General features: G+C 37.3%; 1 protein-coding gene across 5 annotated transcripts in view; it reads right to left on the bottom strand.

The window, feature by feature from the left end:
* Positions 1–17,868, bottom strand: part of GALNT13 (polypeptide N-acetylgalactosaminyltransferase 13) — a 645,011-nt gene that overhangs the window by 555,247 nt on the left and 71,896 nt on the right. For all 5 annotated transcript variants that reach the window (XM_040229104.1, XM_040229105.1, XM_040229106.1 and 2 more), the window contains exon 3: positions 17,590–17,835. In XM_040229104.1, coding sequence (XP_040085038.1) covers positions 17,590–17,731 — 142 coding nt within the window. In that variant the 5' untranslated portion in view covers positions 17,732–17,835. The remainder of the gene's footprint in view (positions 1–17,589; positions 17,836–17,868) is intronic.

The following is a 17,868-nucleotide window of genomic DNA, read 5'->3' as shown; positions in this document are numbered from 1 at the left end:
ATCCTGGAGGGGGGAATTAATACTTAATTTCTTTCCAGGACACATGTGTGTGCTCAGTTGCAGCCAATTATTTGCAACCCCTGGACTGTAGTCCATCAGAGTCCTCTGTCCATGGGATTTTCCAGGCAAGAATGTTGGAGAGGGTTGCCGTTTCCTCCTTTTGGGGATCTTCTCCATCCAGGGATCAAACCCACGTCTTCTGCATCTCCTGCACTAGCAGGCAGATTGTTTACCACTGAGCCACCTGGGAAACCCATGCATATGTATGTGTAAATATCTTTGATAAGCAATTTGCTGCATATATTAAACAATATGTCACATTAAAAAACTGAAAATAGAAAGTGCTAAAAATAAAAGTAGCAACTAGAACTATAATACATTGTTAGTGCAAGCAAAAAAATGGGTCAATTGCTTATGAAGATGGTTTAGTAGTCTCTTGTTAAAAATATACTTACCATCCAACCCAGCAATTTTAATTCTGTGGTATTTCCCAGAATAGAATTTAAAACTTACATTTATACAAATGAATAAATAAAAAGCAAGCCATAAACAACCCAATTACAAAATAGCCAAAAGAACATGACTAATACTTTATAAAAGAAGGATGGCCAAAAAAAAAAAAAAACTATGAAAAAATACTCAGTATCATTGGTTACCATGACATGCAAATTAAAACCATCATCAGAAATCATTACACACTTATGAAAATGGCTAAAATTACACTGACTAGGAAGCGTGGGTCAGGATGTGAGTAACTAAATCTCTCCTATGTTACTGATGGGAATAGCAAATAGTCTAGCAACTTGGGAAAACAGACTGGTAGGATCTTGCAAAATTAAAACACACTTAGCATACGACTGAGCACTACCACTTCTTGCTGTTTGCCCAAGAGTTGTAAAAACATATGTCCACATATGTAAACAAAGACTTATGTACAAATGTAGCAACGGTACTCACAACCATCCTGGAAAGAATGCAAATATCCATCAACAGGTGAAAAGATAAATTGTAGTAAATACATACAACAGAATACTGCTCAGCAATAAACCCTCTGATACAGTCAACAGCATGGATTAATCTCAATACCCATATGCTGAGCAAAACTAACCAGACACACAAGAACTCATAGTCATCCATCAGATTTTCTGGAATAGGCAAAACTAACCAACAGTCACAAAAAAATCTATCAGTAGATGTCTGGGGCCAGATTAGAGGGATTGGACGGCCCTGGGGTATACAGGATACTTTAGAGGGGATCATCCTTGTGAGGTTGAACCCTGAGATTCATTTGTCAAACTCATCAAATTGCACAGTTAAAAGGGAGCATTAATGTTACAACTCAACAAAGTTTATTGAGAAATGACATTCATTAAATTATCTAATATCCTCAGTCATTCCCAAAGATATATTTATATAGAGCCTAACTTACTGACTGGAATCAAGATTGCTGGGAGAAATACCAATAACCTCAGATATGCAGATGACACCACCCTTATGGCAGAAAATGAAAAGGAACTAAAAAGCCTCTTGATGAAAGTGAAAGAGGAGAGTGAAAAAGTTGGCTTAAAGCTCAACATTCAGAAAACTAAGATCATGGCATCTAGTCCCATCACTTCATGGGAAATAGATGGGGAAACCATGGAAACAGTGTCAGACGTTATATTTTTGGGTTCCAAAATCACTGCACATGGTGATTGGAGCCATGAAATTAAAAGAAAGTTATGACCAACCTAGATAGCATATTCAAAAGCAGAGACATTACTTTGCCAACAAAGGTCCGTCTAGTCAAGGCTACGGTTTTTCCAGTGGTCATATATAGATGCAAGACTTGGGCTGTGAAGAAAGCTGAGCGCCAAAGAATTGATGCTTTTGATCTGTGGTGTTGGAGAAGACTCTTGAGAGTCCCTTGGACTGCGAGGAGATCCAACCAGTCCATTCTGAAGGAGATCAGTCCTGGGTATTCTTTGGAGGGAATGATGCTGAAGCTGAAACTCCAGTACTTTGGCCACCTCACGCAAAGAGTTGACTCATTGGAAAAGACTCTGATGCTGGGAGGGATTGGGGGCAGGAGGAGAAGGGGATGACAGAGGATGAGATGGCTGGATGGCATCACTGACTCGATGGATGTGAGTGTGAGTGAACTCCAGGAGATGGTGATGGAAAGGGAGGCCTGGCGTGCTGCGATTCATGGGGTCGCAAAAAGTCAGACATGACTGAGCGACTGAACTGAACTGAACTGAACTGAACTTACTGATTAACCATGGATCCTCTTCTACAGCTTCATCACTTTATTCTTGGTAATTTTTTTTTTTTAGATTCTTTCACTTTTAAAACTGTTCAACATGACTTTCTTTTATTAATTTTCCATCATTTTCATCTTCCCTATCTTCTTTCATAGATGAACAAAATCTACCACACACCTGCATCTTTTTCAATATTCTTCAGTCTAACTTCATAAATGTTCCTTTGGGTCCTCCATGTATTGGTTCATATCCTAATAATCTGTCTGCTCCATAAGAGCTCTCTTCAATGACAGCACTACTACATGTCAACAGGCAGTGTCCTAACATGTCCTGCATTGCAGAGACAGTGTGTAACAGTGCAACGTAAGACAGATTCAGAAGGAAAAAAAGAGTCCTTTGGTTATGTATTTGCCAATTTGAATTGTAAATCAAAATTTCAGTTCAATTTCTCAGTCATGTCCAACTCTACAACCTCATGGACTGCAGAAGCCCAGGATTCCCTGTCCATCACCAACTCCCAGACTTACCCAAACTCATGTCCATTGAGTCGGTGATGCCATCCAACCATCTCATCCTCTGTTGGGCTTTTCTCTTCCCACCTTAAATCTTTCCCAGCATCATGGTCTTTTCAAATGAGTCAGCTCTTCACATCAGGTGGCCAAAATATTGGAGTTGCAGCTTCAGCATCAGTGCTCCAGTGAATATTCAGGACTCATTTCCTTTAGGTTGGATCTCCTTGCAATCCAAGGGACTCTCAAGAGTCTTCTCCAACACCACAGTTCAAAAGCAACAATTCTTTGGTGCTCAGCTTTCTGTAAAGTCCAACTCTCACATCCATGCATGACTACTGGAAAAACCATAGCTTTGACTAGATGGACCTTTGTTGGCAAAGTAACATCTCTGCTTTTTAATATGCTGTCTAGGTTGGTCATAACTTTCCTTCCAAAGAGCAAGCATCTTTTAATTTCATGGCCACAGTCACCATCTGCAGTGATTTTTGGCCCAAGAAAAGAAAGTCTGTCACTGTTTCCATTGTTTCCCCACTTATTTACTGTGAAGTGATGGGACCAGATTCCATGATGTTAGTTTTCTGAATGTTGAGTTTTAAGCCAACTTTTCATTCTTCTCTTTCACTTTCATCAAGAGACTCTTTAGTTCTTCTTTGCTTTCTGCCATAAGTGTGGTATTATATGCATATCTTAAATTTCTCCCGGCAATCTTGATTCTAACTTGTGCTTCATCCAGCCCAACATTTCTCATGATGTACCATGCATATAAGTTAAATAAGCAGGGTGACAATATACAGCCTTGATGTACTCATTTCCCAATTTGGAAGCAGTCTGTTGTTCCATGTCCAGTTCTAACTGTTGCTTCTTGACCTGCATACATATTTCTCAGGAGGTAAGTCAGGTGTTCTGGTATTCCCATCACTTGAAGAGTTATCCACAGTTTGTGGTGATCCACATAGTCAAACAACATTTCATGCAAAGATGGACTCAATAAAGGACAGAAATGGTATGGACATAACAGAAGGAGAAGATATTAAAAAGAGGTGGCAAGAATACACAGAAGAACAATACAAAAAAGACCTTCACAACCCAGATAATCACGATAGTGTGATCACTCACCTAGAGCCAGACATACTGGAATGTGAAGTCAAGTGGGTCTTAGGAAGAATCACTATGAACAAAGCTAGTGGAGGTGATAGAATTCCAGTTGAGCTACTTCAAATCCTGAAAGATGATGCTGTGAAAGTGCTGCACTCAATATGGCAGCAAATTGTGAGAACTCAGCAGTGGCCACAAAACTGGAAAAGGTCAGTTTTCATTCCAATCCCAAAGAAAGGCAATGCTAAAGAATGTTCAAACTACCACACAATTGCACTCATCTCACATGTTACTAGAGTAATGCTTAAAATTCTCCAAGCCAGGCTTCAGCAAGACATGAACCATCAACTTCCAGATGTTCAAGCTGGTTTTAGAAAAGGCAGAGGAACCAGAGATCAAATTACCAACATCCAGTTGATCATTGAAAAAGCAAGAGAGTTCCAGAAAAACATCTATTTCTGCTTTATTGACTATGCCAAAGCCTTTGTGGATCACAATAAACTGTGGAAAATTCTGAAAGAGATGGGAATACCAGACTAGCTGACCTGCCTCTTGAGAAACCTATATGCAGGTCAGGAAGCAACAGTTAGAACTGGACATGGAACAACAGACTGGTTCCAAATAGGACAAGGAGTATGTCAAGGTTGTGTATTGTCATCCTGCTTATTTAACTTATGTGCAGAGTACATCATGAGAAACGCTGGGCTGGAGTAAGCACAAGCTGGAACTAAGACTGCCGGGAGAAATATCAATAACCTCAGATGTGCAGATGACACCACCCTTATGGCAGAAAGTGAAGAGGAACTAAAAAGCCTCTTGATGAAAGTGAAAGAGGAGAGTGAAAAAGTTGGCTTAAAGCTCAACATTCAGAAAACTAAGATCATGGAATCCGGTCCCATCACTTCGTGGCAAATAGATAGGGAAACAGTGGAAACAGTGGCTGACTTTTATTTTAGGGGGCTCCAAAATCACTGCACATGGTGATTTCAGCCATGAAATTAAAAGATGCTTACTCCTTGGCAGGAAAGTTATGACTAACCCAGACAGCATATTAAAAAGCAGAGACATTACTTTGTCAACAAAGGTCCATCTAGTCAAGACTATGGTTTTTCCAGTAGTCATTATGGATGTGAGAGTTGGACTGTAAAGAAAGCTGAGTGTAGAAATGATGCTTTGAACAGTGGTGTTGGAGAAAACTCTTGAGAGTCCCTTGGACCTTAAGGAGATCCAACAAGTCCACTCTAAAGGAAATCAGTCCTGGGTTTTCATTGGAAGGACTGATGTTGAAGCTGAAACTCCAATATTTTGGCCACCTAATGTGAAGAGCTGACTCATGTGAAAAGACCCTGATGTTGGGAAAGATTGAAGGCAGGAGGAGAAGGGGACAATGGAAGATGAGATGGTTAGATGGCATCACCGACTCAATGGACATGGGTTTGTCTAAAGTCCAGGAGTTGGTGATGGACAGGGAGGCCTGGTGTGCTGTGGTTCATGAGCTTACAAAGAGTCGGACACAACTGACTGACTGAACTAAGCTGAACACGGTCAAAGGCTTTGGCATAGTCAGTAAAGCAGAAGTAGATGTCTTTCTGGAACTCTCTTGCTTTTTTGATAATCTAACAAATGTTGTCAATCTGATCTCTGGTTCCTCTGCCTTTTGTAAATCCAGCTTAAACATCTAAAAGTTCATGGTTCACATACTGTTGAAGCCTGACTTGGTGTATTTTGAGCATTACTTTGCTAGTGTGTGAGATCAAATTTTATGAGATAATGAAATATAAAAGAAAAAGTTTGGACTCTGTGTGGAAAGAGTAACAATAAAAATATGTTTGCCATGATAATACAGTTGTTTCAAGATTCTTAATCATCTTCCTATACTGCATAGTCTATTATGAAAACAGAAATCTGCCACACTGATCATGCATTAATTGTTTTACTTGTTCAACAGTTATTAATTGAGCATATATGATGTGCAGCTGTCTCTGCCTCAACACAGCCCTTTAGTGCCCATGATTTCCAATGTGTAGAGATAAAAATGTGTCCATTTACATTTTATTGATGGGCTATTTGGTAATAAGCTTTGTCCTTCATTTTCTATTCAATCAACTCTAATCTTTATGAAATTGAAAATTAGAGCTTGCCCTCAAAAGACAAGTATTGTCTTACTGATGTATTTCCCTTTATTTTGTATATTTTATCTCCTCCTGATAGCACAGTATTTATATGCTGACATTTCATTCTAAAATAAGAGTGATGCTTACCTTTCTGTCTACAGCTCTGATACAAATCAAGCCTTTAAATTGTGTATTGAGTGAATTGGCTCATCTTATTTCATACTAATAAGCAAAGATATGAGTATTTACTTCTTCAAACTGTTTTTAAACTTGACTTTACGAAACAGAAAACTTTCCTGTTTTTACCAATTAATTTTCAGAATAAAGAATTTAAATGACTTAATATTCAGTTGGTTTTAACTGCCATCTAATTTAAATGGTTTTAATTAATGAATAAAACTTCAGTGGCCAAAAACAGCTTATTGTTATCTTGCAGATGTACTAAACAACACTGCATTCTCCTTCTGAACTCCATCTGATGCTAAACACATCTTTCCTTCTCCAGAAACCTTCAACAGTTTCTCTTTTCCTAGAGAAGAGAATTAAAATTCATTTCCCTAGCACTTAAAGTCCTTTAAAATCTCTCTTTATCTTAACTTTCAATCTAAAATCTGTAAATCCTCTTTATGTCTGATTCTTCCCCAATCAACCAATTCACTGATTTCTTATATCCTCATGTTGAGGAAGCCAATAGCCTTCTCCTGATAATTTCTTTCCCCTGATACCCACTCCCTCCCAATTTACATATGTCCACATAATTAATATACTTTGGGGCCTCTCATAGCAATTTACTTGTTATCTCTCTTATAGCAGTTACCATTTTATATTTTGTAATGTAGTTATTTATATACATGCTATGTCTCCAGTAGACTGTGTGATTCTTCAAGACAGATGTTCTATTTGATTAAGTTTTGTATATTTCATAGTATCTACACCAGCACTTTTAACAAATAAATGGATGAAAAATTATCTCAATCATTCTTGTTAAAATTTTGAGAAAAAATAGTGTTTCACTACTGTTCACAACTTTTAATTATTCTTTGTAAGACAAGAGGATTGGCTCCAAAGGAAACTGCTAAGGAAAATTGCAACCTAAATCAGTATACTGTAACAATTCAACAAATGCAAAATTGCTAAAGTCTGAAAGCCTACCTTTCAGACAGGTAACTTTGCCAGAGTACTATTCTCCTAAGTTATAATTAAATAAGACATATTATTACCCAAGGTCAGTGGCCACCTCCTTCTTTGTCCTCCAGAAATATTCCAATATTTGTAAGTACTTTATGAATAGTATGTAAATGATATGATTATTTTTCCTTAAAGATGTCTAGGCACTTGAGTAAGGGACATAGCATAACACTGTGGTTTAAAGTCTGAGCTCAAAAGTCTGACAAACCAGCCTGAGAGCCCTTTCTTCCCATTTGTCAGTTTTGTAACCTTGGGGAAATTAATTAACCCTTTCATATCTCAGTCTTTTATATATAAAAGAGAGTAACAATCATATCTACACTCAATGCACCTGTGAGAACTAACTGAAACAGTATATACAAAGTAGCTGCCACAGCAAACCTCACAATTGTTCATTATTACAATGTATTTTTCTTCCTGACACTGATATGTCTGTCTGGATTGGAGAAGGGATCAGAGTGAATTGTGAACAAAACCATGTAAGGCAAAAGCAAATATCAAAGGTCAAATTTTTATGAAGTCTATTAATTTTTGAATACTATTTATAAACTCAATTGAAAATTACCTGGGACATATACATGTTCTATTCCAAGTGACTGAGCCTGTATCTCCTACCTTTTCTATGACTATAAATATTATCACCTGAAAGTCCCAGTAGTCATCAAAATTTATTCAGGACAATTCCAATACATTGTAATCACTTATGCTCTTCTACCCTCCTCATTAAAGGTGAAGCCATGTTTTTAAAAAACAAGAAAAAAGTGATGTTAGTTTTAACACTTTAATTCACTACTTTTCAGTTTCCTCTTACACCTACACAGAAAATTCTCCCTTAAAGCACTAAAGATGAATCAAACAAGGTCAACAAGCATTTTCTATTTAATAAATGAGTACAAGGCAAGATGTTAGTGTTATGAAGAGATCACTTAGAAAGAAACAAAAGAGGGAACTCCCTGGTGGTCCAGTGATTAGAATTTGGTGCTTTCATTGCCAGGGCCGGGGTTCCATTCCTGGTCCAACAACTAAGATCCTGCAGGGTTACCTGTATCTCCAGGTTTATGAGAAGAGACCAGGGAGCCCCCCAGGCAGGGCTAAAGGGAAACATGGAGGGATGGAATTAAGATTGCAGTCAACAATTCCATTAATTTTCTTGATTCTCCAATTCAGAGCAGCACCAAGGAGGTCTTGGGGGACACAAGGGCATGAAAGTAACTTTGCAAAACCTTAAAATGCCAGATATGGCAATATTGTTTCATAAATGACCTGAAACAAGAAGGGTACCTAGGAAATATCTTCCTGACCATGATTTATATATACTGCTAGCCAGAGAGATTTGGTCAAGTCTAGGATGCCTCTGAGAGTGAAGACAAAACCCTCAACTCAAATTTTCAGACTCAGTGTTCCATATTGGTATCTGAATGAAAGCATGGCACTTGAATTCCAATGAAAATTGGAATTAAGTGATAACAAAGTCCTTTACTGAACTTACACTGCAATAACCAAATTCTGTTCTATTGGTTGTTAAAATTCTGGCACGTCCTCTTGACCACACTGTGAAACAAGAGAAGATACAGGTATTGCTATTGGTCTCTACTACCAGTTCCTGGCTCAGAGTTACTCTAACCCTTATAATTTCCTAAGTTATGCACTAGAAGCATCTGATGTTTGGTCTTTGATCCTGGTTCCTGATATGGAGCCCCTAGATCCCTTGGAATTTCCTGGATAATAGGAGCATCTTTTTTTTCAAATGAGATGATTCGGTTTGAGCTCCTGGATAGCTCTGAGATGGGGCTTGTCATCAGAAAGACCAAGGCATGACTGGACGATTGAAACATTCAGCGCTACCTCCCATCCTCCAGGAAGCAGAGAGGGGCTGGAGACTGAGCTGATACGAAACATATCTATATGATGGAACCTCCATAAAAATCTGACAAGTATGGGGTTCAGAGAGTTTCTACGATGTTCAACACATCTACATGACAGGAAGTTCACATATTCCAATTCCAAGGGCACAGAAGCTCCTGCGCTTGGTGCCTTTCTGGACCTCCACCTGCAAAAGTCTTCATCTGGCTTTATTATAACTTTTATAATAAGCTGGTGAATGTAAATAAGGGTTTCCCTAAGTTCTTGGAGGCATTCTAGCACATTATCAGACTCAAGAAGGGGTCATGGATGTGCCAATTTACAGCTGGTTTGTCAGAAGTACTGAGGACAAGATGGGATCTTAAATTGGTGTCTGAAGTGGGGGCAGCCTTGTGGGACTGAGTCCATAACTTGTGGGGTCTGATGCTCAGTCCAGGTAGATAGCGTCAGACTTGTAGAACACTAAGTTCGTGTTGCAGAGAATTGTTTGGGGAAAAGTCAACACGTCTGGTGTTAGAAATACTGTGCACATGAGTAAAAGAAAACCATGGAAGTGATTTCCTCATATGCTCACTCTGCTTCAGTGTATTTATATGTAAAAGAAGAAAAATGTCATCACATTTTTTTGGGTGATGATTAAGCTAACATGTATACAAAATTTAGAATAATCATAGTTTATTTTTATTACTGTTGGCTAATGTACTTATCTTTGTTTATATACCAGCAATGACTCTTTCTTAAATATTCTTTCATCTCCCGTTTTTTGAAGGTAACTTTTATTTCATTTCCTAAATATGTGTAATATGTTCAATATTCAGGATCAGGTAAAGAATGGGAGGTTCCTTCCTTTCTTGAATATCATAATTTTATATCCCTTTGTCCTCTGCTGATGAGAAGGCTCTCCTGGGGTTGCTAAGCAGCTCTCTCCCCATGTCACTTCCACATCACCACTTCTTCCAGCAGACAATACATTTTCCATGGAATGAACAAAATAGTTCATTTTCCATACTTTTATTGAGAAAAACTAGCTAGAATCATAATCTTTCATTTGGAAATAAGCATGTAAACCAGGGCTTCCCTGGTGGCTCAGACAGTAAAGAATCTGCCTGCAAAGCAGGAGACCTGGGTTCAGTGTCTGGGTCGGGAAGATCCTCTGGAGAAGGAAATGGCAACCCACTCCAATATTCTTGCCTGGAGGATCCCATGGGCAGAGGAGCCTGGCAGGCTCCATGGGGTCACAAAGAGTCAGATACAACTGAAGAACACGTTTTCATGACTGAAAACCATGATTCATCATATTCATTTCATTTTATACATGGTGACTGAGGCCCAGAGAGACAAATTAACTTGCCTAAGGACACAGGCTCTTAGAGGACAGAGATCATGCAGACTGTCCATGTAACCTCAAATTTCCCCAAAGCATTTGTAGGTACACTGCAGCAACATTGGTCTTTTAAATATCTACTCTCTCAAATAGCTATTCTAACTCTTCCAACTCTGAAGCAGCATCACTTAGTATTCCACACCAGTTAGGAGTCAGAAATATCCTTCAGTGCATTTTAGCTCTAGGTGGCCCCAGAGTGGCATAAAGAGTTATACTCCCCTAACAAGAACTTATGTCACCCAAAGGTACTCCTTTAGAAAATAGGAAAAAGGATTCATGGCCCTGTATCTAATATTAGAACAAGTCTTTGTGCTCCCAGGAAGTCCCTCAAAATAATCATTTTTATAGCATCACTCAATAATTGATATATAAAATGATAGTGCTCACTCAAAAGCAAAGATTCAATTCTATTCCATATACTCCATTTTATAAAGAAGAGAAAAAGAATGTAATCCATCTTAGAAAAAAAAATGATAGTTTTTAAGTCTGGTATTTAGAGTTTATTAATGTAGTCAACTTCCTACTGAACAATTCCATTCAGTTGCCTGACACATGTCTCAACCTCAACACATACAAAATAGACTCAGTATCTACTTCAACTCCTCCTCCATCTCATCTATCAAGAAACTGGATCAAATAATGTCCTGCAAGGAACTTGAAATCTGTCCTTGACACTTCCATCTCCTCCACCCACCGGAGTCTGTCAAGCACCCAGGTCTCTTAATCCTGTGTCTCAAATACCTCTTTATTTTACCCACTTCTGTCACATCTCACTGGCACTACTATGCTCTAAGCAGGCCTTACTTCCCACACAGAACTCATGAAGGCCACCACCACTACCTACCCCACCTCCCTGTACAGTTGTCTGTTCCCCAATCTATTCCACACATGAACTTTCCACAACACAGAGCTAATCATGTCTGCTGTATTCTAAACTCGTTCAGCGGCTTTCCCTTTTTTTCAAATTCAATGGTTCTTATTCACTCACTTTAGTTGTCTATATTACAGACACATCAAACCCACATCCAAAACAAACCTAGGACCCTAGTAATGCCCCATATTCAGTCAAAATACTCCCGTCTCATGCACCTGTTGCCCCAACACATGACAGTCAACATCCTGAATCTTATGTTCACAGTTAGCTTTACTTGCTTTATATGAAGTCTTGATGCATCTCTATACAGTTCTAAAGTATGCATTTGAAAAACTAAGTTGATTTTAACTTATCAAACTGTACCATGCTGTATATCATCTCTGAAAGATATAACTTCCATACTTAATTTACTATTGTATTATCACAATTAATTCATATTGGTGCAAATTTCTATAGTTCACTTTGACTAAAATATATTATTCTCTTACATTCCATACATCTATTCATTCATCAGATTTTGCATTAATTGGCCTATGGATTATTTTCAACTTTTATTTTTATGAACAGTAGCACTGTAAAATATATGGATTCTGGTTCATTCATGAATTTTTAGATATTGGCAGCAATGTCAAACCATTATCTGAAGTTACTGTTAAAAAATGTGAAAATACATCACCTCTAACAACTGGTATTAGCAGCCTTTTTAATTTTTGCCAATTGAATGTGTATAAATATATCATTGTAGTCTTGGTCTGCATTTTCATCTCACAGTCAATGTTCAGTATTTTACCATAACTTTCTTTTTTGTTATATGTGTTTCTTTTTTTCCTAGAAATGTGTATTTATGCTTATTTCCTGCCCATTTTTTCCCTGTTGGACTATGTGGGCTTTCCTTACTATTAATAGGAATTATTTATATATATTTGACAATAATCTTTCAGCTATATGTTCTTTGAACATCTTCTACAGTTTGTAATCTCTCTTTTTACTTTCTTTAAAGTTTATGCAAGTAAACCGACTTCCTGAATTTTAATGTAGTCAAATTCATCAATAGTATCTTTTATGGTCAATGATGTTGTATAGTATTTCAGAATTGTTCCTTAATTCAGAGTCCTAAAAATGCCTATTTTATTTTCTGCTAAAAGTAAAGTTTTCTTGTGACACTAATACTTCCAAAGCATATCTTGGTTTATGACATGATGAAGCATCCAATTTCATCTATTTTCCACGCATATTACCACGATTTTCACTGTATTTATTGAAGAGCTCTTCTCTCCCCTACTGATTTGCAGTGCTTCCTCTGTCATATATTGAATGTTCCAAACATGTGAGTGTACTTCTAGGGTCTCTATTCTGTTCCTCTGGGCACTTGGGCTACTCTTTGTGCAAATACTACAGTCTTGATTACTCAAATTTTGTAAGATCTCTGTATTTTTTCCCTTCAGAAGTATTTTGGGTGTTCCATTATCTTTATAATTCCATAAAAATTAGTGTTTTCTTCTTTAACTATTTACTTCCTGCTTTTATGTTTTAGACCTCAGTTTAAGTGCCACAGTCTCTTAAGAAGTTTTAGCTAGTATCTGAGATCCATTTCTAATACCCTAGATGCTCTACTCAGAGCATTGTTCTTCCTCATCCCAATACTCTCTGTGCTTTGTAATCATTTCTAAATTACATTTTTACTTAAAGAGACAGAGAGAGAAATAAATTTTTAGTATTAACTATGTGCTGGAGAAGACTCTTGAGGGTCCATGGAGGGTAAGGATATCAAACCAGTCGATCCTAAAGAAATCAACTCTGAATACTCATTGGAAGGACTGATGCTGAAGCTCTAATACTTTGGCCACCTAATGCAAAGAGCCAACTCGTTGGAAAAGACTCTGATGCTGGGAAAGACTGAAGGCAAAAGAAGATGAGGGCAGCAGAGGATGAGATGGTTAGATAGCATCACTGACTCAATGGACATAAATTTGAGCAAACTCTGGGGGATAGGGGAGGACAGAGGAGACTGGCATACTACAGTCCATGAGTTCACAAAGAGTCAGACATGACTTAGTGACAGAACAACAACAACAACAAATAAGCTGCATGACAACAGAGACCTTGTTTCCCTTGTATCTCTAGGTCTTAGCACATAGTCCATAATTATTTTTGAAGAGTTATTTCCTTTGTGGGGGCTATACCCGGAATAACTGCCCCGTGCTGTGGACCTGACTCAGCCTGGACAGCAGAGTCTGGTGGAGTCTCATTCAGACCTTTCATTACTTTCACAATGTTTAGCAGACACTGATACAGGGTCAGCATGAGCTACCACTCCACTGAGAGGCTTATCACATCATCATGTTTAATTCTCAAGGCAGCTCTGTGAAGTAAGATTTATTAACTTTAAGGTTCTCCTCTTAAATGGAACACCAAGATTTTGTTAAGGAATTTGCTAAAAGTCACACAGCTATTAATAATTCAAGGGAGGACTTAAGGACCAGGTTAGTCAATAAAGCTGGGTTTTTAACCATGGGGCGATCTGTCTTGTTATGCCCCCTATGAAGTCTGAGGTGCTGATACTCGAGATTGCTTCTTGTTTTTTGCCCATTACCAGACTATGTACTTCTTTTTTATAATTGAGATATAATTGACACACAGCTTTGTGTAAGTTTAAGATATACAACATGTTAACTTTAGAAGCACTTAAATAATTAATGATTTGGTAAATGAATGAACAGATCTCAAAAATTAATTCAGAGTGTTTGCTAATATTGGGTATTTACAAGTGGTTTAAAATTTAGAACTAGAAGACACCTTAGAAACTATGTAGCCTGAAACCTTTATTTTAATAATGCAGACAAAAACGTCCAGAAAGATCAACATTTTTGGTCAAAAAAATCCTGTTTTTAACATATCTAGAACCTGAAAATTTCAGCCAAGTGCACTTTGTACAATATCATCTATATGTAAATAAAATATTTTAAATACACAGTATGAGTTCCTAAATAAAGTAATATTCTGAAATAATGAGTAACAATAGAAGATGAAATTAAAACTATAAAGCCTAATTTTCATATTTTCAAGACAAATATTAATGTATAACATTAAAGAAGTATTAAAAGTAAAAAGAATATAGTTTAATTCTACATTTTAAGTACAAGGAAAAATTACTATTTTTGCCTTGCATCATTAAATTTTACATTTTGAGATTTGAAACTGAACATTAAGAACTTAAATCAGCAAAACTGCTCTTTAGGTACTTCCAGAAAAGGCTGTCATAGTTTTGCTGAATCAGATCATAAAATTTTCTGTGACCAATCTAGATGTCTCCATTCAACAAATGACCAAGTGATCATACTAAACTGATGTGATCCATCAAATCACGTTTCCACTTTCAGCCAAGCAGCAGCTCAGCCAGTTCTAACAAAGCAGAGAAGGCTGATTTATTCTGTGATTTTAACCAAAGATCAGCAAATCAATCCCCATGCTCATTTATCAAAAACTGATGGACTCATAAAGTTTTCCTCTTTGAATAATTCTAATATAAGAGCATAAAAAATGTATATAAACTATCTAAATGGGTCTAGGCTCAGTCACTTTCATATTACTTTCTCTCAATTTTTTGTGTTAGTCAGAAACTCTACTGAAAGAGTTAGACTCATTTTGAAAAGAAGATAATCATAATTTCTTCAGCTAGACCAGAGTATTATTGCAAAGTAAGCTAAAGATGTCCAACAAAATAACTCAACAAAAAATTAATTTTTAGAAATGCTTTTCTGAATTTTCCTACTCATACAATCAGATAGTATCAGTGAAATTATCTTTCTTAGAATATTTTGATTAATAAATAACCTCAAAAATATATATATATTAGAAGCAGAATACATTCATTAAATGAATGGAAACCTCAAGTCAGTAAATTAGATTCACTTTTCCAAAAGGTACAAATATCTCAACTGGGCTTCAAAGTTTACCTTTTGTTATGCTTATAAAGAAAAATTTTGCTAAGTAAGGAATTAATATAAACTAGATTTTAAGAAAAAAAGTGTTAAAAAATGTTAAGAAAAAAATTCAAGAGAATAAAATTATCTACTTCTGCTTCATTGACTACACTAAAGGGTTTGACTATGTGCATAACAACAAACTGTGGAAAATTCTTAAGGAGATGGGAAAACCAGACCACCTTATCTGTCTCCTGAGAAGCCTATATGTAGGTCAAGAAGCAACAGTTAAAACTGGATATGAAACAATGGAGTGGTTCAAAAGTGGGAAAGGAGTACGTCAAGGCTGTATATTTTTACCCTGACAATTTAACCTAAATACAGAGTACATCATGTGAAGGGGTTTCCCAGGTGGCTCAGTGGTAAAGAATCCACCTGCCAATGCATGAGTTGTGGATCCAATCACCAGTTTGAGAAGATCCCCTGGAGAAGGAAATGGCAACACACTCCAGTCTTCTTGCAACTTTTTTCTTATAGTACTCTTACTTCCCTGATGGTTCAGATGGTAAAGAATCTGCCTGCAATGCAGGAGATCTGGACTTGATCCCTGAATTGGGAAGATCCCCTGAAGAAGGAAAAGGCAATCCACTCCATTATTCTTGCCTGGAGAATCCCATGGACAAAGGAGTCTGGCGGGCTATAGTCCATGGGATCGCAAAGAGTTAGACACGACTGAATGACAAACAATTTCATTTTCACAATTTTCACATCATGTGATATGCCAGCACAGATGACTCACACGCTGGAATCAAGATGGAAGAATATCAACAACCTCAGATATGCAGATGACACCACCCTAATGGCAGAAAGTGAAGAGGAACTAAAAAGCCTCTTGATCAAGGTGAAAGAGAGTGATAAAGCTGGCTTAAAACTCAATATTCAAAAAATGGAGATCATGGCAACCAGTCCTATTACTTCATGGTTAAAAGATGGGGGGAACTTGGAAACAGTGGCAGATTTTATTTTTGTGGGCTCCAAAATCACTGTAGACGGTGACTGCAGCCAGGAAATGAAAAGACGCTTGCTCCTTGGAAGAAATCTATGACAAACCTAGACAGTGTATTAAAAAGCAGAGACATCACTTTGCCAATAAAGGTCTGTAGAGTCAAAGCTATGGTTTTTCTCGTAGTCATATACGGATGTAAGAGTTGGACCATAAAGAAGGCTGAGTGTCCGAGAATTGATGCTTTTGAACTGTGGTACTGGAGAAAATTCTTGAGAGTCCCTTGGACAGCAAGGAGATCAAAGGAGTCAGTCCTAAAGAAAATCAACCCTGAATATTCATTGGAAGAACTGATGTTGAAGCTGAGGCTCCAATACTTTGGCCACATGATAGGAAGAGCCAACTCATTGGAAAAGAGCCTGATGCTGCAAAAGACTTAGGGCAAGAGGAGAAGGGGGCAACAGAGGTGAGATGGTTGGATGGCTTCGCTGACTCAATGAACATGAGTTTGAACAAACTCAGGGAGATAGTGAAGGACAAGGAAGCCTGGCATGCTGCAGTTTAAGGGGTTGTAAAGAGTCAAACATGACTTAGCAACTGAATAAAACAATAACTAAAACTAATTTCAAGCATGCTCAAGTACTTTAGAAGCACTCATTCACTAGGAATATTTCAGAAATAAATTAATGACATTTAAGCCAAAAGAAAACATAGAAAAATTACATGAAATAACTTTAGGAAATGAATGACTATATTTAATAAATCACCATTTCTATAAATTATTACGTTTCTTCAGCATTCATGCTTATCTAGTCACTGACACTGGTTCCTTAAGAGGGAATATTGAGTGAAAATGAGTTTTTGATACATTTAAAATTATCTTTTGCCTTTAACATAGGGTGGCAAGCTGATAGCCCACAAGTTAAATCTAGCCACCAACATGTTTTGCTTTTTAAAAAAGTATCCTTCTTTTATTGCTTTTGGAAGTTTTGAGGGCTGTAATTTAGTCTCATTTTGCTACTTTCCTCACCATCTCACTTCAGTAGTTTTCCTTTTTTACATTATGTTCTTGATCTCTGAAAGCTTATGCTTCTGAAAGCCTAAATTTAAAATTCTGTCCAATTGTAATGCTCACTACAGTCACAAAATGTTGGAATTATTAGAATTGGAAGTACTTTAGAGGTGAGGTAATTCCTCATTTCTTCCAACAAAATACTTGAGGCCAAGAAAAGTAAAGTAGCTTTCCTATGGCTAAATGTACATTAACAGTTCTGCCCAAATGCTCTTCTAAGTCAATAAACTGAACTCTTATTTTGAAATGTCATGTTTTATCATGAGTCACCACCATTCTTATCTGCATAAAAGAAACGTCTGCTTCATAAGTACTTACCCCTGAGCGCAGGTAGCAGGGACCTCTCCTTCTTGTCATCACATTTGTTACATTCACTGAAGTACAGGAGTAAGAAGACATCAACGAGAACCCACATCAGTGAAGTGGCTAGAACCACCTTGCAGTAAACAAACCTCCTCATGTCTTCCCTTGATTTCTAGTTAACACAGAGATCAAAGACAGACACGGCTGTGATAAATCCAAGCCACAGAGGTGAACTCCCGGATAAAAGCAGGATGCATCCCACTGTATCTGGGGAAAAAAAGGAAGAAGAAAAAA

This window comes from Oryx dammah, unplaced genomic scaffold (genome assembly GCF_014754425.2).
Source record: "Oryx dammah isolate SB20612 unplaced genomic scaffold, SCBI_Odam_1.1 HiC_scaffold_27, whole genome shotgun sequence".
Lineage (NCBI taxonomy): Eukaryota > Metazoa > Chordata > Mammalia > Artiodactyla > Bovidae > Oryx > Oryx dammah.
This window is presented reverse-complemented; position numbering and strand designations above follow the sequence as displayed.